The sequence below is a fragment of the Microcebus murinus genome, chromosome 16 (assembly GCF_040939455.1).
Source record: "Microcebus murinus isolate Inina chromosome 16, M.murinus_Inina_mat1.0, whole genome shotgun sequence".
Lineage (NCBI taxonomy): Eukaryota > Metazoa > Chordata > Mammalia > Primates > Cheirogaleidae > Microcebus > Microcebus murinus.
In genome coordinates, this window is record NC_134119.1 from 27,810,788 (window position 1) to 27,833,565 (window position 22,778).

The 22,778-nt window shown below is 41.0% G+C and overlaps 1 protein-coding gene across 5 annotated transcripts in view; it reads left to right on the forward strand.

Moving 5' to 3' along the window:
- The first annotated feature begins 16,313 nt into the window (after positions 1-16,313).
- Positions 16,314-22,778, forward strand: part of LOC105866053 (signal-regulatory protein beta-1-like) — a 39,978-nt gene continuing 33,513 nt past the window's right edge. For 4 of the 5 annotated variants that reach the window (XR_012923722.1, XM_076010992.1, XM_076010994.1 and 1 more), the window contains exon 1: positions 16,315-16,518. Coding sequence is in view for 4 of the 5 variants with exons in the window: in XM_076010992.1 (XP_075867107.1) it covers positions 16,443-16,518 (76 nt within the window). In the remaining variant the exon portion in view is untranslated. Of the gene's footprint in view, positions 16,519-22,778 lie in introns of all 5 variants that reach the window. The other variant, XM_076010993.1, reaches the window with a different exon arrangement.

The following is a 22,778-nucleotide window of genomic DNA, read 5'->3' on the forward strand; positions in this document are numbered from 1 at the left end:
TGAGCAACTGCTCTTGGAAAGGTAAAATCAGAATCATTATGTAAATATAATGTATAGAAAAACCCAGGAGACATATTTTAAATTTCAGCTTTCTTACTATGTATTATCTTTTAAAAAACATTACATTTTTTTGTTCATTCCTGCTTTAAATAAAGAGTGGTGAGAGAAAACATTCTTTTTTTCCCTTTACAATTATTTTATTAAATCACAAATGTACACCAGCTTCTTAACTCTACACACGCACTCCAATTTTTTTTAAAGGAAAAACATTAAGTCTTATTACACCATGATCCTGGCTAACAGCTTTAAAATACTTTGAGGAAAAAAAAAATCTTTAAAAAAGTTTCACATGTCACTTGAAAACTTACAAATTTAACCTTACCAAAGAAGGACTGTTTCTATACTGTAACAAAGACCACTAGAAAATAATAACAATTAAAAAGCTAAGAATCTGTTTCGAAGGCATTTTTTCTTTATGATCTTTCCTCCAGAGTAGGGGAATGTTATGAAATACTCCAATCTAGTCACAAAGTGGCTCTGTGCGTCTGCTCTGGGGTCTTCTGCCATATTGCCGTGTATTTATGCGTGACTGAAATAAGAGTTTCCTTTCTAGTGTTATTCCGATAACCTGAAGCTGTTCTGTCACATCTGGGCTCTCACTCTTTCTTACATAGTGAAGCGCATGGCAGACAGGAAGAACCTCACATTGGCTCCTCCCACCGTAACGCTCACTTCCTCCATGGCCTCCTGGACCACATTCCCTCCACCATATGGTTCCTTCTACCCATGTTCCTTCTACCACCAAAGTTTCCACTCCTCCTTGCACCATAGTTAGAAGGTTGCTGGTTATCATTTCCCAAATCATTGTACTTTCCACTTTCATAATCTCCTCCTCCATAGTTGTCATAACCTCCTTGGTAGCCCCCACCCTGGCAGCCACATCCAAGTCCTTCACCACCGTACCCTCCTCTTCCTCCTCCATACTCAGGGCTGCCTCCAAAATTGCCAGCTCCAAGTCTCCCCCCATACCCATGACAGCCATCCCTAAATCCACACCCAATTCCACATCCATCAGATGCTCCTCTGAAGTTACTTCCTGGTCTGGTCCCAAATGTCCACCACCACCACCACCATGTGAATCCCCAAAACAACCTCTCCCACTCCTAGAACGTTGAACCTCCTGCATTTCTTGTCTAGACAAAGCCTTTCTTCCTTCTGCATAAGGACCATTGATGGTGCAGTATTTCTGCAATATCTTTCTAGCCACAGGGTCACCGGTCATCAAAAGTAGCAAAGCCATAGTTTCTTTTCTTGCCAGATCACCTATCAGTAATTATCTCAATGGTACCAATTGTTCCATATTCCTCAAAGTCATCTTTAAGGAGATGTTCCTCAGTATCTTCTTTAGCTCTATGAACAAATGGCTCTCTCACAGTTACAGGAGCCTTTCTAGCCACCATTTTGGTTCAACCAGTCCCCCACAATGGATCAACCAAATTAGGCCTTGCAGCCATGGCAACACCACCCTGAGCCAGGGAGGAGAACGGGACCAAACCAAGGCCCCTGGACCTTTTGCTAACAGGATCCCTCAAGACCACACAACATGTAAGTTTTCCCCATTGATCATAGTCGATGCTCAAACTTTCTTCGGTGATTTCAAAGCTTACTCCACCCATAAAGAGTTTGTGGAACTGTTCCCTTTCTCTCTCCTTTGTGGACTCAGTCACTTCAGCCCGATTTCCCACACCCCAGTGAGAGGAGAGAGATCTCCATGGATTAATACAACCGGCCTTGTCCGGGGGCTGTAGTGAGAACTGCGGCTGCCCAAGAAATACCACCAGTAGGAGCACCTCCACCAGGACGCGCTGCCGCTACTTGAGAAAACATTCTTGTCTTTCGTCCCCCTCTAGGGAGAAATCCTTCAGTCCTTCACTGTTCAGCACGTTAGCTGTAGGGTTTTGTTTTTGTTTTTGTTTTGTAGATGTTCTTTTTTTTCTTTTTAGTTGACACATAATAATTGTACATATTTGTGGGATACAGAGTGATATTTTGATACATGCACACAACGTGCAATGATTAAATCAGGGTAATTAGAATATTCAGCACATCAAACATTTATCATTGCTTTGTGTAGGGAACATTTAAAATCTGCTCTTCTAGCGTTTTAAAAATATACAACATAGTTAACCATTTCCACCCTCCAGTGCTACAGAACACCAGAAGTCACTCTTGTTCTGACCCAGTATTTCCAAGCATTCAGTAAGGTCTGTAGAGAAGAGCCTGAAAGTGTACGTGAATTTTTCTTTTGTCTGTGGCTCTTAGGGGTTCTATATTCTCATGTTAGCCCACACTTACACTTTAGCAATTTGGTAAAAAATATGTGAATTTTCCTTAACAGTTTATATGGTATCTAACATCTGCCCCAGGGAGGCAGGTGCTCATAACCCATCTCTTCTTGAAGGCACCTGTTTTTCCTTAGATTCCAGGTTAGTGGTTGCCCTGCAACTTCAGCTGTCTGGTGGGTTGAAGAAAAGGTTTCATTTTGTAGATTATACAACTTTTTATTTTTGTTGTAAGGGTGAAGATTACTATTTCTGGATTTCTCCATCCTAAGCAGAAGCTAAATTTACCTGGATATATTTTGATTATAGAGCCCATAGGATGTTAATGTGTAGAGTAACAGAGAGAAGTCATGAATGTCCCCATGATTGGGGGCCTGAATGACTGGAATAATAAATAGCCATCAGATGTGTTAGGAAAAGCAGTACATGTAGCCTTTTTGAGTGACGAGATCAAAAGTTTATTTTTGAACATGCATGTTGAGTTTTGGATGACCTTTCAATATCTAGGTGGAGATATTGAACGGGAAGTTAGATACAAATCTGAAGTTTGGGGAAAAGGCTTGGGCTTGAGACATAAATTTGGGAGGCATTGGCATACAGGGTGATTACTAATGAAGAGAGTGAAGACAGATGGCAGAAGACAAAGTCCGAGTCCAACATTCTCAAACATTAATAGGTCAGTATATTAGTTAGCTATTGCTTTGTAACAGATGACCACAACATCTCTGGCATGCAACCATAAAGATTTATTACTCAGTCATCTATCTGCAGGTTGGCTGGAATTCAGCTGATCTGAGCTGGGATTGGTCTGGCTTATCTAAGCTTCTGATGGGTTCAGGCTTATTTCATGAGGCTCTGATTTTCCTTGGACCGTGGGCTTGTGTCATATCCAGTAGCTTCTGTTTATGTCACATCCGTTAGCATTCCTTTGGCCAAAGCAGTCCTATGGCCAAGCCAAACACAAATGAGGCAGGGAAGAATATTTTTATATGGAATTGGTGGGAAGGAGCTGATGTTTGCTAAAATAAAAAAAAGGATGTAATTTACTACAGTCTATCTGCTTATTCAGAATCAATCACATACCTACCACTCACATGGAAAGTTCACCAGGTACAGTTTCTGCTTTTCAGATTATCACAGGGGACAGTTTTACCAAATGCCTTGCTACTACATTCACATAATACTGATTTTCCAGCTTCCTATAACAGTTTATGTGCTGCCTATAACTTGGTCCCAAAGCCACTGCCATATATTTTAGATTTTTGTTTTGACCATAGCCCAAATCTAGGTACCAGTTATGTACTAGTAAGCTATTCCTATATAACAAATAATGGCAAATATTTCAATGTTACACAATAATATATTTATTTCTTGCTTAAACATGTATGTTGGCTAGGGTCAGAGGTCAGCTGGCTGTGATTTTTAGCTGGGACCAGTTCTGCTCCACATGTTCCTCCGTGTGGCCAGCATATTCTTCTCATGGTGAAAGGCAGGAGCATGGAGGGCCAAGCTCCACTGTGCAAGCACACTGCAAATCTCTCATCGTGTCGTGTCTGTTAACATTGCATTGGTCAACGACAGACTCATGGTCAAGGCCAAATGTGTCTCAGGGACTGCTTTCAAAGTTCAGGCAGTTTGCCAGTAGGCCTTGGCTTTCACTTTCTCCTTGCACAGGACCTCAGGCTTATCTAGGGATGAATAGCTCACTAGAGCCACTGCAGCCTTTCCTGAGCACTCGTGCAGCCTTCTCCATGCGCACAGCCTCCCAGACCCAGCAAAAGGTGAGGGCTTATCAAGTCTCACACTGGCTGCCATGCCTTACGTCCCTGATCTCTCTGTTAAATTTCTGGCCAGTCCACTGTTTTTTTTCTTTTTCTTTTCTTTTTCTTTTCTTTTTTTTTTTTTTTTTTTGCTTGTCCCAACTAGTGACCTTACCAGAGAAAGAGAGAGAAGGGCTGTAGAAGAGAGCAGGCTGTAAGTGGAAATCCAGTTGTCTCTCATAACTCACTTCCGTTTCTGAGTGTGTTGCTTAAAAACCTTCCCTGCTCCTCAAACTTCCACCTTTAGATAAAGAGCATCTTTTCTAAAGGAAAGGCCCCCTTCTCTTCCCACAGGCTTGAATACTGAGTCTCCCCTGTTGCAAAAAGGATGAATAGTGAGGACCTTCAGACACATACGCACAAAGGTGGGGCTTATTTCTAAGAACCTGAGTCTGGTTTCTTGGATATTTCTTCAAGAAAATGAGTTAATATGTGAACAATGACATTTTGTTAGAAGCAAATATTCCCATTGTCTTCACAAGTCCAGAAGGTCAAGGACAGCAGAGCCCATGTCAAATACGCCCAGGAACCCAGACCACCTCAGCAGAGCGTGGGAAGAGACTGCAAAAACATGTCATGCCTGCATCGGTGAGCACCCAGCTCCATCCTACATAGGAAGTTGAAAGTGTGGGCAGGCAGGGAAAGGAAAGATCTGTGGAAGGGGCTGTTAAGGGCGGTAGCAATTCCCCTCCCATCTTCCGGGTCAAGGGTGAGAGGGAAGCACCTGAGACCAGGCAAGAGAATTTTTGCATAACACTTCAGGGATCTTGACACTTATCTCAAGGGTTTGGAGAGAAGACAGTCTTGTACTGTAGCTGCAGTGGCCTCAGGCAGCAGAGCAAAGAAAGAACCAGGGCTGCACTGAGGACAGCTGCAGGGCCACCAGTGGTGGGACAACTTGTGTATAGAAGTTCCACCTCATCATGCACGACCTTGCTATAAACACTGACAGCTCCATTGGCCAACACAACTGTCTATGAAGACTGGCCATGTCCCAACCACCTCAAGCAATCTCATGAATATCCCAGTGGAGGGGGAAATAAAACTTCATTCATGCTCTCTTAGTGAGTGAGAATGTGATTAGAATCAAGGTGTTTATCATTTGAACTTGACAATATGTTCTTGACAACCAATAAAAGAAAAAGTTTCAGACATGCATCCAACCCAAGCAAAACTAATGCAGAGGGCTTTCAGTGAAAGGCTACTTAGAAGTGAAGGAACTTAGAAAATTTCAACCCAAAATATGACTCCTTGGTATAAAGAGTATTTTGAATTAAAGGCCCTTGGAAGGAGCTTTCCTTCTATTTGCATAAACCAGAAGTCCTCATCAAAAAGAATAATTGATTTCCCTTCCCCTCCCTGTTATTTCAATATATTGGAGGAATGAAGCTCAAGAATGTCACCAGACCTGGCCCAAATCATTTTAAATATGATATCTGTCCCTCCGGTCAATTTACAAGTCAATCTGTTTCCCCCCCATCCATTTATTCTCCCAATTATCTATCCTTCCTCCCCAGCAAGCATTTATTGCCCCTGAACAGAATTACCTATGGTCCTCATCCCCCTCCCCTCTAAAAGGAGGATACATAAATTTCTGGGCCCCACTGGGACATTGGGTGATCCTTCTGTGATTCTCCCCGTGCACATGGTAAACAAACCTCTTTCTATCTTATTAATCCATTTTATTGTGAGTTGATCTTTCAGTGAACTTTTGGGGGAAAGGGAAAGTTTCCTCTCACCCCACAGAAGCAGGAAACCAGCAGGGGGAGCAGTCTGTGTGTACATTTCCACTTGTTCTAATTTTTTTCGTTTCCCCCTTTGACATCTTTTGTCAAAATAACTGTTTCTCTTCATTATCTTTAGGCATAGACTCCGAGATTAGGCATTTCCTTAGACCTAAACCTTCTTTTTCAAAAAAGTACGTTTATAGGTTACTGTCAAACATTTTTCAGTGGCCTTTCTGAGGATAACCACCATTTTGAAGTAAAATAATGTCATCATCGGTATTTTATGTGCCCACTTTATCTTTTATGGGATTGATGAGGCCAATCAGCCCCTGCTCACTCTTGTTTTTCTCCTTAAGCAGACAGGAAAGCTGCCCTCACTTTTCTAGAAATGTATCTTCCTCTGACATGTTGGAGAGCATATGTATTGGGGGGTTTTAAATTTTTGTTGTTTTTAATTATTATGGGTACATAATCGTATATCTTTATAGGGGACATGTGATGTTTTGGTACAGGCATACAATGTGTACAAATCAAATCAGAGTAATTGGGGTGTCCATCTCCTCAGGCATTTGTCATTTCATTATGTTAGGAACACTCCAATTCCACTCTTTTAGTTATTTTAAAGTATATCCTAACTTATTGTTGATTATAGTCACTTTGTTGTACCATCCAATAGTGTTCATTCTATCTAACTAACTATATTTTTGCACCCATTAACCATCCTCACTTTATCCCTCCTCCCCACTACCCTTCCCAGCCTCTGGTAACCATCATTCTACTGTCTGTCTCCATGAGAGCAATTGTTCTTAATATTTAGCTCCCACATATGAGTGAGAACACGTGAGATCTGTCTTTCAGTGCTTGGCTTATTTCACTTAACATAAGGTTCTCCAGTTCTACCCATGTTGTTTCAAATGACAGGATTTTATTCTTTTTGTGGCTATATAATATCCCACTGCGTCTATGCACCACAATTTCTTTATCCATTCATCCTTTAATAGACACTAAGGTTAATTACAAATACTGTGAATAGTGTTGCAGTAAACGTGAGAGTGCACATTATGTATTTTGTTGCATTCTTGTTCGAAGCCTTTGGCTTAAACTATGTGAAGACCAGCTCTCCCAGCTGACTTCTGCTTTCTGCTGGGTCTTCAGTTTCTGCTCTTCTGACCACCAAGGAGCGGTTGCTGATGCTAATGCATAAAGTGAAGTTGCTCTCACTTTCGCATACAATGAAGAATGCCCTGAGGAGGCCCCAGAATCTTTTCACAGGGTCATTGCCATGAAAAGAAAAAGAAGGAAGGAAGAAGGGAGGGAAGGGGTGGGGAAGGAAGGAAAGGAGGAAAGAAGGGAGGGAGGGAGGACATTTTGTCTTATATAACTGGACACCATTCATGGGTTCATGGAGGGCTGGGTTGGCTGTGGAATAGGCTCTGGAACCACAGGACATACCAATCAACTTACCCTTCTTGCCAGGTGGGGCCCATAAGACAGATTTTGAAATGCATGTGAGCCGGACTAGAACTATGCCTTCAAAAAAGTGGCATTTCTAACTTTAGGTTATAGGTTAAGTGTGCTACTAAAAATAAGTGCATTCTCCTTCAAAAAAACTGATTCTTATATATAGCAATTTATAAATTCATAGCAGTGAGGTTGCTTCTTAGGCATCTTGTTTTGCATTCTGTAGGCAAAGAGAGCTGAATTTAACACTGGAGGCAAGAAAAATATGCACAAGTGCCTTTTAATTTCTCTTCCTCAAACTTATTTTCATGGACATGTAATTTCAAGTGTATACTACACCAGTTTAATAAAAAATCTTATACGTTGCCTGTATGTAAGACCTCTTCTGAGGAATTTTGAAAGTTATCAGTGTTGTTAAGCAGTGTCAGCTCCCGTGAATGAAATATCTTGTGTACAGGTTGATGAGTCATTCATTCAAAGTGCAGAGGGGTAGCAGGGATGGCCTTTTAGTTAGTGTGCATCAGAGTGCCCATGTTCAGGTGCAGTATTTTCAACTCAAGAAATAGTTGTATTTTGTAATACAAAATGTGAAGTTGTTTGCAATTGGACAAGGGGGCTGAGAACATCTCCTGCCATTCAGAAGTATCCTTTTGTGTTCAGCTTGGTCATAAAAATTTTATAGTTCAGTTACTCTTACCATGTATATATAAAATCTTTGTAAATGTTGACAACTGTTCCTTCTATTTCAAATGGTGGAATAGTGAAGTTTATCTGGATCCAGTTATAAATTACACACACACAATTACCAGGTCCAGGTGCACTGGTAGTCACGTATTTATTAATTTAGTAAAAACCAATATATTTTTACCAATATAAATAATTTTACCTTCAGCGTTGAAGTTGTAAACTGAATTCAGTGTTAATCGCAATAATGTCGAATGCGTCACCTACAGCAGAGTAAATTTCCAAAAGCCTTTTTTAGATTTTGTGAACTAAATGAAAAAAAAAAAAAAATCAAATCATGGTTTTCAACTGGAATCATCTGATGGTATTATTTAACTGTTTACTTCTTTTAATGAAGTCAACACATTAACGACCATTACCTCGCTCTTCCTGTGTGCATTAAGAGACGTGGAGTAAAGAAACAAGTATAATTAACTTAGAAGAGCAGTCTTTTGGTCTAAATGAAGTCATGCTTCATAAAGTGATATGTGAGCTCACCTTTCGTAGCCTGCATTTGAATCATTATCTTTCAGCAGCATCTTCTTAATGTAGCTATTAGCTTTCAAAGTAGATGCTGATGCTTCTTGTGATTGGCAATCTGTGTCTTCTGCCTGCCGTGTAATCAAGCTTGCTCCAAGCTGCTGGCGCAGGAGTGCACTTTGCGTTATCACTGAGCACCCCTCGTGCTGTTCTCCAAAAGGAGGGGTTAGTGACGCTGCGACCCAACGTTAAATCAGAGCTTTGGGCATGCATCTCCCAACCTGCAAGATGAGAAGATGGCAGAAGGGCCAAGTGCAAAGTGGAGGCTTACCGCACCCACCTCAGCTTATTTTAATGCAACTCTTAATGACGATGCATTGTTAAAACAATGACAAGAAAAAGGACAAATGCTAAAACGGTCAAAACACAAGGAATACCCATAGACTGAGACTGTCCCAGGGAGGATTGCTTGAGCTCAGGAGTTTGAGACCAGCCTGAGCAAGAGCAAGACCCCATCTCTGCCAATAGAAAATATTAAAAATATTAGAAAATAGAAAAATTAGCCGGGTGTCATGGTGCACACCAGTAGTCCCAGCTACTCGGGAGGCTGAGGCAAGAGGATTGTTGAGGTTGCAGTGAGCTATGATGATGCCACTGCATTCTATCCAGGGTGACAGAGCATGACTCTGTCTCAAAAAAAAAAATGTGTGGTAGAATTCACTGGTGAACCCCTGTGGGCCTGGTGTTTTCTGTTTGGGGCGTGGCTTAATTATTGATTCAATTTCTTTGATAGATATAGCCTATTCAGATTGTCTATTTCTTTTCATATGAGTTTTGGTAGATGGTGTCTTTTTAAAAATTGGTCCATTTCATCTAGGTTATCAAATTTGTGGGCATAGAGTTGTTCATAAAATTCCTTTTTTATGCTTTTATCGTCCATAGGTTCTGTAGTGATGTTTGTCTTTCATTTCTTTTTTTTTTTTATTTTAGTGTATTATGGGGGTACAAGTGTTAGGTTAAGCTTACATATATTGCTCATGCCCCCCGCTCCCCTCGAGTAAGAGCTTCAAGCGATAGTATTAATTCATGTCTTCTTCTTGTCTTAGTCCAGCTAGAGGCTTATTGATTTTATTGATCTTTTCAAAGAATCAACTTTTGATTTTGCTGATATTTGCTGTTGATTTATTTCTGATTTAAAAGATTTCTGCTGTAATTTATATTTCTTTTCTTCTGCTTACTTTGGATTTAATTTTCTTTGTTTTTTGTAGTTTCCTAAGGTGGAAGCTTAGATTATTGATTTTATATCTTACTTCTTTTCTAATATATACATTAAATGCTATAAATTTCCCTGTAAGCACTGCTTTTGCATCCCACAAATTTTTATAGGTTGTGTTTTCATTTTTATTTTGTTCAAAAAAAACTTTTTTTGAGACAGAGTCTCACTCTGTTACTTAGGCTAGAGTACCGTAGCATCAGCCTAGCTCACAGCAACCTCAGACTGCTGGGTTCAAGCGATCCTCCTGCCTCAGCCTCCCAAGTAGCTGGGACTACAGGTGCACACCACCACACCCGGCTAATTTTTCTATTTCTAGTAGAGACAGGGTCTCACTCTTGCTTAGGCTGCTCTCAAACTCCCAACCTCAAGCAGTCCTCCCACCTTGGCCTCCCAGAGTGCTAGGATTATAGGTGTGAGCCACAGCGCCCAGCCTCATTAAAAACATTTTTAAATTTCTCTTGAGATGCCTTCTTTGACCCGTGTATTATTTAGAAGTGTGTTGTTTAATCTCTAAGTATTTGGATATTTTCCTGGTATCTTTCTGCTATTTATTCCTAGTTTAATTCCATTGTGGTCTGAGAGCTGACATTGTATTATTTCTACATTTTTAATATTTGTTAATATTAAAAACATGTAAGGGAGTAGGGAGGAGGAAATGGGTATATTCATGCACCATCTGGGGGATGGACACTCTTGAGGCTCTGACTTGGTGGGGCAAAGACAATATATGTAACCTAAACATTTGTACCCTGTAGTATGCTGAAATGAAAAGCTTTAAAGCAAAATAAATTTTAAAAATGTGTGTTTTATGGCCCAGAATATGTTCTATCTTGGTGAAGGTTTCATGTAAGCTTGAGAAGAATGTGTATTCTGCTGTTGTCAGATAAAGTAGTCCATATATGTCAGTTACATCCCGTTGATTGATGGTGCTGTTGAGTTCAAGTATGTTCTTACAGATTTTCTGCTTGTCAAATCTATCCATTTTTGATAGAGGAGTGTTAAAGTTTCCAGTTATAACAGTAGTTTAATCTATTTCTCCTTGCAGTTCTGTAAGTTTTTACCTCGTGTGTTTTGATGCTCTGTTGTTAGATGCATATACATTTCTATTTTTTGTTATGTCTTCTTGAAGTATTGGCTCCTTTATCATTGTGTAATGTCCCTCTCTTTTTGCCCTAACGTCTGTTCTGTCTGAAATTAATATAGTTACACTTGCTTTCTTTTGATTAGTGTTACCCTGGTATATTTTACTCCATCCTTTTTCTTTTAGTCTTTATGGGTCTCTTTATTTAAGGTGAGTTTCTTGTAGACAACATATAATTAGGTCTTGGTTTTGGTCCGCTATGACAATCTATGTCCATTAAGTGGACTATTTAGGCCATTGAGGTTTCAAGGTAATTGTTGATATTGTTGGATTAATGTTTACCACATATGTTACTGTTTTCTAATTTTTTCCCTTGTTATTTATTCCTACCTTTGTTTTCTACCCTATTTCTGTCTTTTGTGTTTTAACTCAGCATTGCATATGATTCCATTTTCTCTCTTTTCTTAGCTTATCAATTATACTTTTAAAAAAACTTTTTTGTTGTTGCCCTACAGTTTGCAATATTCATTTATAACTAATCCAAATCCACTTTCAAACAACACTATAGTATTTCATGGGTAGTACAAGCACCTTATAACAAAATATTCCTAATTCTTCTCTCTCGTCTTTAGTATTCTTGCTTTCATTAATTTCAGTTATGCATAAAAATAGGTATATACACATACGTGTGTGTGTGTGTATATATATACATATATATATACACACATATAATGGAACATATTTTTGCTATTATTATTTTGGACAAACCGTCATTTGTCAGATCAATTAAAAATAAGAAAAATAAAAGTTTTTATTTTATCTTCACTTATTCTTTGATGCTCTTTCATTCTTCATAGAAATTTGAGGTTCTGATCTATATCATTTTTATTGTTTCTGAAGAACTTTTAACATTTCTTGCAAAGCAGGTTTACTAGCAACCACATTTCCTCAATTTTCTGAGAATGTCTTTATTTCTTCTTTACTTTTAAAGGATCACTTCTCAGGATACGGAACTCTAAGCTGGTGGCTTTTCTCTCCCCCACTTTAAACATTTCACATCATCATCTTCTTGTTTGCATGGTTTCCGAGGGGAAGTCATGTAATTCTTGTGTTTACTCCACTGTAGGTAAGTTACTCCCCCTCCCTACCCCCCCCACCACCGCTGGCTTCTTTCAAGATTGTTTCTTTAGCTTTAGTTTTCTGAAGTTCAAATGTGATGTGTTATGTGTCTTTTTTAGGTATTTATCCTATTTGGTATTCTCTGAGCTTCCTGGATCTATGGTTTGGTGTCTGATATTAATTTGGGGAAAATTCTTATTATTATTTTGAATATTTTTTTCTGTTCTTTTTCTTCTCCTTTGGCATTCCCATTATGTGTATGTTACAACTTTTATAGTTGTTCAACAGTTCTTGGATAGTCTATTCTGTCTTTTTTCAGTCTTTTTTGTCTTTGCTTTTCAGTTTTAAGGTTTCCATTTTCATATCCTCAAGCTCAGAGATTCTTTCCTCAGCCATGTTCAGTCTACTGATGAGCTCATCAAAGCATCCTTCATTTTTGTTGCAGCATTTTTGGATTGCTAGCATTTCTTTTTTATTCTTAGAATCTCCATCTTTCTGGTTACATTATTCATCTCTTCTTGAGAGCTGTCTACTTTTTTTTATTAAAGCTCTTCGCATGTTAATCATGGTTTTAAAAAATTCCTGGTCTGATAATTCTACCATTCCTGCCGTATCTGACTTTGGTTCCCATGCTTGTTTTGTCTCTTCAAACTGTGTTTTCTGCCTTTTAGTATGGCCTGTAATTTTTAGTTGGGCATAATATACTGTGTGGAAGGAACTGCTGTAAATAGTACTTTAGTGATATTGTGGTGAGGTGTGGAGGAAGGGGAAGTATTCTATTGTCTCATGATTAGGTTTTAGTTTTTGGGGAAGCCTGTGAACTTCACCAGTGCTTCTCAGGTTTTCCCCCCTTAGGTAGGGCAGGATGGCTGGAGAGAGCTGGAGTTGTGTATTTTTCTTCCTCCATGTGGAAAACTAAAGGGAGCTACAGTTGGGTATTTCCCTTCCCCCAAGCATATTAGGCTCTCATAAGCCAACACAGGTTAGGCTCTGGAAAAAGTTTCTTCTGAGGGCAGGCCTTGTTAAGAAGAAAAGAATGAGGAACTTCCAAATCATTTTCCATAATGGCTGTACTAATTTACATTCTCACCTGCAATGTATAAGAGTTCCCTTTTCTCAGCATCCTCTCCAAACACTTATGGGTCCCTCGTCTTTTTAGTAAAACCATTCTAACAGGTATGAGGTGATATCTCATTGAGGTTTTAATTTATATTTCCCTAATGATTAGGGATTCTGAGTATTTTTTTCATGTACCTATTGCCCAAGTATGTATCTTCTTTTAAAAATGTCTGTTGAAGTCCTTTGCCCATTTTTTAATTGAGTTATTTGTTTTCATGTTATTAAGTTGTTTGGGTTCCTTATATATTTGGGATATTATTCCTTTATCAGATGTATGCCTTGCAAATATTTTCTGAATTGTCTGGTATATTTCAAAATGGCTCCTTTTCTTCTCCCCCTGCTGGATGCATGAAAGTATTTCTCTCCAATACTGTGAGGACTTAGTTGAGCTCCTGGAGGTAAAACTCACAAAATTATGACAGCCTTCCTGTGATTGGGTCTTACTGGAGTTTTAACTCTCAGATATATCCTCACTGAGTCTCTGGCAACTTATCGATTATAGTTCAGGCTTTCCTACCACTGCACCAGTTCCCAAAAGAGGTTTCTGCTCATGTGTTTCTCCTTCAGTAAGTTGTGATTCTCTATATCTCCTATATATCTCTCCAAATTTTTAGTTCACCCTGTGACCTCATTTCTCTGACAGATCTAAAAAGAGTTCTTCTTTTTTGGTGGTGCACTTTTTACTTGTTGTTAGCTAGGGGAACTTTTTGCCTGGGTCATCCAGGGAACTGAATTGGTTCCATCCACAAAGGGCTTCTATAGCCACAGGCCCCAAACTTGAGGCACCCCAGAATTCTGGTCTCTGAAGCTCCAAACTCAGTCTGCAGCCATAGACACCTCTGGATCTGGGGCTCTCAAATAAAGAAGGGCCATGGGACCCCTAGCATGGGATGAATGGCCCTGGTACACAGAGAACTGGCTCTGGGTCAATCAACCTCTTTCTAACACTGACACAAGTTTCCCCAGGCCTGGGAACCCTAGGTCTTGTGGTGTCTCCTTACCTTCTCAGCCAATCTCATCTGTTTCTATATATTTCCATTTGGAAGCATTTTCTTTTCTCCTACCCCAGCATGAGAAAAGATCTGAAGTACCTTTTCTGAGAGCTTCTCCCTAGACTCTTATTAGGCTGCACTGTTCCCAGTTAATGATTGCCCCAGTGGTCATATTTGTATTATGACCCTTGTTCTGGTAATGACCCATGATTACAGGGCTGTGCACATGACCCAGGCTCATCATCATGGTACCCTCACCTCCCCCAGCCATTGGCTGATGTTGTCACACTGCATTTAGGGCAGAGGATCTGTTTGTTTGTTTTTTTAATTATTGCTATTACCAAAACACTATATGATAATAATAATATCTAACTTTTGGATCATAGTCAGCTATTATTAAAAATTTTCATATATTAATCAATTTTATACTCATAATAAACCTATGAAGTTGATATGATTATCTCCATTTTACAGTTGAGGGAACTCAGGAATGAGATAAGATTTAATGAAGTGACTGATATACAATGCTTGATGCAGTATTGGAAGCATAGTATATCTTTAGTAAATGATAGCTGCTACTATTCCTTCATGTCACATAGAGACTCAGTTCTTGGTTTTGAGTATAATTGGACATTTATTAATACAATTTTATCATTTTTTATTTTCATTTCTGTGGATGTGGAGAAGGGGGGATGATTTCATGATGTACCCATCTGCCACACTGAAACAGAAATTTGTATGTAAATATGATAACTTTTACAATGTCATTTGACAGTTACTCATGACAGATGAAGGACCTAAAACCCAGCGTGTGACAGAGAGATTTCCAGACAGTCCTGTGGTAGTCATAGATGCTGGAGGAGAAACCATTTCTCCTAAAAAGGTTTTATTTCTAAAGCATAACTTTGGAAGAAATATAGCAAGACTCTTCCTGTATACAAATAATAATAACCACAATTTTTTGGTTATAAGTAAGTATGAGTCAAGCATTTTGCATGGTTTATTTTATATTACTCCTAGTACATCTCTACAAGGTTCATGTTATAACCTCCATTTACACATAATCAAATAAAGTTTCAGAGAAGCCAAAAGTCTTATGATAGACATACAGTTGGAAATTGTAAGAGAAGGAAGTAATCTATGGATTAACAAGGAGCACAATGCAGAGAATCCCAGAGAGAGCATTTGGTCTCGTAGTGGCAGGGGTAGTCCAAGTATACTGTATAAGCTGCATCTCAGGAGGTCCAGGGAGCTGGGACAAAGCCACTGGTGAGCAACTAGCACCATGCATCCATTCAAAAACAATATTTGAATTCCATCTCTTTACCTTTCACCAGGAAGATTAATAATCCTACTGGGTTTCAGGCACGTTACATTCTCCTTTAATCTCCACTAAACCACTGCAGAGAAGGACTTGTCATTCAGACAGTTTGGAGAAAAAAAACTGAGCTAGGAGTGTCCAGTGCCTTGTCCAGGTCCTTAGCATGCCCTTTTGGTTGGGGCATCTATTTTTCCTCTGCCCCGGTTCCCATCTGCACCCAGTGGTGAGGGGTCTAGGTACTCTGCATGCAGAACAGACAGTATTAAAATGGATGTGACCTCCTGTTCCCTTCCAGAACCCATAATTCTCACCTCACCCACAAAGCAGATCCTTATTAACCTAAACCTCTTGGAGGAAGCCAGGAAATGATTCCCTTTGCTGGGTGCAGGCACATAAAAGTGGTAAGGTCCACATTCGACTGAATTTGGGCTAAGTTTTGCCAGTTATATCAATAGGAGGTTGGAATAAGGAATCATTTAAAGAGCAGACCTGCTTCTCCTCCAATGTTTAGAAGGTCCTGTGAACTCTCCCATCTCCAGCTGAGTAGCTCTTGGTTGAGGCTGGTGTGAAACGAGGCCACAAGCCTGACATCCCAGGGTTTTGAGATCAGGAATTGAGGACACAGCTCACAATCGCAGATCCTTCTTGGCCTAAGACTCCCATATGGAAAATCACCAAGTAGACTTGAAGATGGAGTGAGGGGCCACGTGGAGACAGCACAGACCCCCAGCGGGGAGGAAACATTATTTCTGCTAAGCCTCCTGTCTGAGTCTCTCTGAAAATGTAACATGAGTAACTCCTGTCCTTGTAGCTGCCCGCTGTGCCTGATTCTATTTCACAATCTAGAAGCCAGTTACCGTCACTCGCCAACACGGCCACTTCCTCTTGTGTAAAGGCAAGCAGGGCGTCTCTGCTGCACACAGTGGAGAGTGAGAGCTCCCAGCACAGACCTTCCGGCAGCCGGTTCCCTAGGCCTCCGGGATGCTGCCCCCTGCCTCCAGGCCCCACCCTCCTCACCCTTTCCTGCTGCTGCTGCTGCTGCTACTAGGACTCCCAGGTGAGTGCTGCCTTGGGCTAGAATCCCCACTCTCCCCGCCTCCGGCATCCCCCGACCTGGAGACTTCCAGAAGCCCTGGGTAAACACAGGAGTACCACCAGGTCTGCCAAAGAAAGCCAAGGGCCGAGTGTCATCTGAGTGATAAAAGTTGGTCACCAGAGGCGTCAAACCAGAGGATGCTTCAGACCACCCCTCCCCAGTACTTACCTCTTTATAATATTTCAATTGACAAAACACTCACAGAAGAACTGCTATTGAAATCCAGCACCCCTTGAGGCCCCAGAGTCCAGGCAGTATACCCAAGGCCACAGAGCGAGCTGAGAGACAGCCCCGTGGGGTTGCCTCCAAGCCCAGCGCTCTGTTCCCCTGAGGAGGCGAAGTCTGAAATGGTGCACGCTTGAGGTGGGCAGGGCGCATGTTTCCCTGGGGATGTTCCAGCACCTTCCTCCCGCAGGGCAGCTCCTCACAGTGCCCTCTGCTTCCCCCGCCTCCCCTGCATAGTTATTGCATCCCTCCACGGCTCTTCCTTCTTGAGAAGCTCTGCACTTTGTTCGTTTGCTGGGGCTGCCGTAATATAGCACCACAGTCTGCGCGGCTGGAACAACAGACGTTTATTTCCTCCCAGTTGTGGAGGCCGGAAGTCCAAGATGAAGGTGTCGGCAGGGTTAGTTTCTACTGAGGTCTCGCTCCTTGGCTTGCTGACGGCCGTCTTCTCCTTGCGTCTTAACACACGGTCTTCCGTCTGCGTGTCTCTGTGTCCTAATCTCCTCTTCTTGTAAGGACACCAGTCGTGTTGGATTAAGGCCCGCTCCAATGAGCTCATTTAATTTAATTACCTCTTTAAAGACCCTGCCTTCCAATACAGTCACCAAGGGTTAGGGCTTCAACATATGCATTGGCAGCAGGGGGCACAATTCAGCCCATAACAGGTCCCCACAACCTCCTGCTTTTCCGTGTGAATTTTATGTTTCCTCTTTCCCAGAACAGGCAGGATGAGAGGGCCTTTCCTGGTTTGTCCTAGGACAGCCTCTGCTCACAGCTCCTAGAGAGGCCTGTCCTCAACCCCTTCTCTGGCCACGCACCTGACCCCACGTTACCAGGCTGGGCACAGTAGCCCTCGGGCTCCCCACTTGGTCCTGCTGTGACGCCACCTCCTAGGTCCTAGAGGGCAGAGCAGGTTTCACTTTTTAAATTATTCCTCTTATGCATATACTGTATCCAAATGACAGCAGGAATAGTTCAGCAATTCAGCTCTTGTGACAAGGCAGGCGAAGTTCTTAGCACTTTGTGCATATTAATTCGTCTAATCCTCACAACATCCCTGTGTGCCAGCCACAGCTATTCTTCTTCATTTACATTTGGGGAAACTGAGGCAGAGAAAGGAATTTCTCCGTTGTCACCTACCTCAGTCAGGGGAGCAACTGGGATTCAAGTCCAAGCTGATCAACTCAAAGTTTATTTTTTTAATCATGTTACATTACTCAGCTTCTCAATGGAGGCTAATTTCAGAATAATTACAAAATGCAGAGATGCAAACAGAAGCATGATCATCTCCCATTACTCGGGATAACCGAAATTGAAACTCAGGTGTGTGTGCTTGCAACCTTTTGTTAATGATGTGTGAATTTTGTTTACGTACCAGATTTTTTTCCTAAGCTTTTAACATGTATTACAGTTTTATTTAATTCTGAGAATAATCTTGTATGCTAGCAGGCTAAGTCAACTTTTATATATATTTGTGATTGTGTGTTTATATATGTGTATGAGTGACTGTTAGTGTACACACACAGAATTTTTTAAATTAATTTTTTTACTATTTAATTTTTTATTTTAAATGGATTTTTAACAGAAAAAATTCATTTTTAATGAATTTCATTTTTTTAATTGTCAAAAATGCATATATTTAGTTATTGTAGCTTTGTAGTATATTCTGAACTCAGATAGTGGGATGCAATCAACTTTATTCTTTTTGCTCCAAATTTCTTTGGCTTTTTGAGGTCTTTAGTGGTTCCATATGCATTTTAGGATTTTTTTTTCTACTTCTGTGAAAATGTCCTTGATATTCTACTAGGAATTGCATTGGATCTGTAAATTGCTTTGGGTAGTTTGGACATTTTGACAATGCTAACTATTCCAATCTATAAACACAAGATTTCTTACCATTGATTTGTGTCCTTTTCACTTTCTTTCATTAATGTTTTATAGTTTTCAGTGTAGAGTTTTTTTTATCTCCTTAGCTAAATTTATTTCTAGAACTATAGTGTAGATGTTTGTCCTATCTAAATCTCATGTTGAAACTTGATCCCCAACGTTGCAGGTGGGGCCTAATGGGAGGTGTCTGGGTCATGGGGGTGGATCCCTCACGAAGAGATTAATGCCCTTCCCAAGGGGTGAGTGAATTCTCACTCTACTAGTTCCTGCAAGAAATGGTTGTTAAAAAGAGCCCAGCACCGCCTGCTTCTTTTCCTGCCATGGGATCTCTGCACTCACCAGCTCCCCTGCACCTTCCACCATGAGTGAAAGCAGCCTGAGGCTCTCACCAGATATGCAATCTAGAACATTCCAGCCAGCAGAACCGCATGCTAGATTAACCTTTTTTAAAATAAAATATCCAGCTTCAGGTATTCCTTTTATAGCAACAAAAGATGGACTAAGACAATTAGATATCTTATGTTTGTTGTAGTTCTCGTTAATGGGATTGCTTTCCTGATATCTTTTTCAAATAGTTTGCTACTGGTGCATAGAAATGCTACTGACTTTGTATGCTGGTTTTGTATGCTGTGCTTTTACTGATTTAACTTATTTGTTCTAACAGGTTTTGGGTAGGGTCTTTAGAGTTTTCTATGTATAAGATCATGTCATCTGCAAACCGGGATAGTTTGGCTTCATTCTTTCCAATTTGGATGGCTTTTATTTCTTTCTCTTGCCTAATTGCTCTGGCTAGAACTTTTAGTACTATGTTAAATAAAATTAGTGAGAGTGAGCATCCTTGTCTTGTTCCTGGTCTTAGATGAAAAGCTTTCAACATTTCCCCACATGGCACTGACATAAAAATAGATACGCGCAGACCAATGAGACAGAATAGAGAACACAGAAATAAATTCATGCACTCACAGCCAACTGATTTTCAACACAGGTGCCAGGAATGCACATGTGGGAAAGGACAGTGTCTTTAATAAATGGCCCCAGGAAAACTAGATACCACATGCAGAAGGATGAAGTTAGACCCTGGTCTATCATCACATGCAAAAATCAACTCCAAATGGATTAAAGGCTTAAATATAAGGCCCGACTGATAAAATGACTAGAAGAAACATAGGAAAAATGCTTCATGACATTGGTCTGGGCAAGGATTTTTTGTTGTTAAACCTCAAAAACGCAGACAACAAAAACAAAAATAGACAAATGGGATTACACCACACTAAAAAGCTTCTGCACAGCAAAGGAAACAATCAACAGAGTGAAGGGACGACCTACAGAATGTCTTTGATGTTAGGCAGTTTGATTATAACGTGCTGTGGAGAAGACCTTTTTGCATTATATCTCTTTGGGGATCTTTGGGCCTTCTGTACCTGGATGTCTAGATCTCTTGTTAGACTTGGGAAATTTTCATCTAGCACTTTGTTATAATAAAAAGGTTTTCTAACCCTTTCATTCTCTCTTCGCCCTTGGAAACACCAATAATCCAAATATCAGTCGCTTTATGTCGTCCCAAATGTCAAGAAGGCTTTGCTCATTCTTTTTTATATTTTTTCTTTGTTTTTATCCAATTAGATTATTTCAAAAGACTTGTCTTCATGTTCTGAGATTCTTTTTCCTGTTTGATCTAGTCTATAGTTGAAGCTTTATAATGTTTTCGTATTTCACTCAATAAATTCTTCAGTTCCAAAATTTCTCTTTGGTTCTCTTTTATAATATCTATCTCTTTGGTAAATTTCTCATTCATATCCTGACTTGTTTTTCCAATACCTCTGTATTGTTTTTCAGAATTCTCTTGTGTCTTACTGAGCTTCTTTAAAATAAGTATTTTGAATTTTCTTAAGTCCAGAGTTTGTAAATTTCATTTTTATTGGAATCTGTTGCTGAGAATTATTGTGTTTCTTTGGTGGTGTCATATTTCCTTGCTTTTTCATGTTTCCTGTGTCCTTACATTGATATCTGCACATCTAGTGTAACAGTAGCTTCTTCCAATTATTTGAAATTGCTTTCCTAGGGGAGGACTTTTTCCTGAAGACATATATATTATTGGTGGGTAGGGTGCTTTGATTTTGGGTGCAAGAAGTAGTGTGATCTCTGTATGGTTGGTTTGGCTATAAACAGTATCAGTGGTATCTGTGATTTTCTCAGTGACTTATGGTGTGATTATTAGTGTAGACTGTGGTAAAGTTTTTTTGGGAACTAGGTTGCCAGATGGGCCCGTCCTTGGGTCCCAGTGGTGGTGGTGGTGGATTAAGCATGCCTGTCCCTGGGCTCCCAGGTGGCTTACGCTGGCACTGGAGTGGCCAGTCTAGGCAGGTCCATTCTTGGGCTTCCAGGTGGCTTGCTCAGATGCTGGGAGTAGCAGCAGTAGGCCAGGCATGCAGGTGGGCCCTTGTGCCCCTGAGCAGCTGGGGTGATGTGGGTGATGGCAGTAGCACTGGGGGAGCAACCCACTAGAACCCAAGTGGTCAGTCCTGGTGTTGGTTATGAATGAAATGGGTTGGGAGCCCAGTCACCTGGCCTACTATTAGCATGTGCAGATGGGTCCCAGGTGTGTTAGTATGAAACCACAGTAAGAGTGTTCAAGTGGCAAGAGTAGTGGACTGAGTTACATGATTTTCCAGGCCCCTGGACAGCGTACTCTCTTGGTAACCCACAGCAGTGGTGCTGGGGTTTGTCCTCAGGGTACACGGGAGAGCTCGCCTCACCTTTCCCTCTTCAGGAAGCAGCAGCAAGGTCGTCCCCAGGGCAGGACACTGTCCTTCGGGGGCTTGCCTCTCAGAATGGTGCCAGCCTGCAGCTGCTCAGGGCTTGGATGCCCGTGGGACTCTGTGCGAGTTCCTTCTCTGGAGCGAAGCCTCTGCGTGTCTCTAGGCAGCTCTCCATGTTAAGCTCGAGGATTGTGTGGATCAAGGGGTTCTCCCACAGCTGGGAGTACAAAAGACCTCAGCAGGAGTGTGGAGCCTTGGGCGTGTCTTTCTCACCCTTTCCCCCTTCCAGCCAGTCCTGGCGGGGCAGGCTGCCTGTCTTCCCTTTCCTTACTTGCTTTTAGTGCTTCTTGTCACTTCTCTCTTGACTCTGAGTATTCCCTCTTAGAGGATTGATTGCAAGAGTGAATATCTACTTGCTATTTTGGCTCCTGTCCATGGAGGAGGCAGGTACTGGCTGCATCTAGACAGCCACGGTGAACCCTTCTTGCCCTCCCCCAAAGTCTAAGGTAAGCAAACTTCTCTCTTAATGAGATGAATTTTCTCCCAAAACAGAACTTGTATGCATCACAATCTTGGACAGTCCCTCTTCTGTGAAAGGTGAGGGTGAGGAGAAAAGAAGGAAATAAAAGACACAGAGATTCCTGCCTATATTATTTATATCTATAATTATATCCATATTCCTATCTATAGCCATATGATCTAATATCTGTTGACGCCTCCATGCCTCAGGAAGTCTACTGCATAATAACTTTTCACTTTTTGAACACCCACCACGTGCCAGACACTGTTGGCAATGCCTTGCGGCTCTTACCTCGTGCAATCCTCATGTCCAAAGTGGATATTCTTGCCACCTCCACCTTACAGATAAGGAAAGAGAGGACAGAGAGCCCTAAGGTGTCTCACTGGTGACTGGCAGAGCTATGACTTGAACTCAGGCAGTCTGGCTCTAGAGATCATAGGTCCAAGTACTACTTTGCTCAAATACTCGTGAGCCCAAATCTACCCATGAGATTTCTGCAGTTGCTGCCGCTGGGAGTGGGGGAGGGTGGGATAAGGGGAAGAGTGTGGTTTTGTGCTTCTGGGCTCTCCCACTTCCTGCGTATATGTAAATCATGTTTGTTTCTCGCCAAGTCATCTATGGGGAAACTCAGTTTCTGACCATTTCTGCAGGAACTATCCACTTAAAATAAACTTCAGTGTCCCAGGGAACTGTCACACTGAGCAGTTCACACATTATATACATACTTATTGGGTACATACTGTGTGCCAGGACCTGACATGGAGCTTGGGGTGCATTGGTGAATAACAGAGACAATGTAGTTGACCTTTGGTGCTATGTCCTACTGGGGG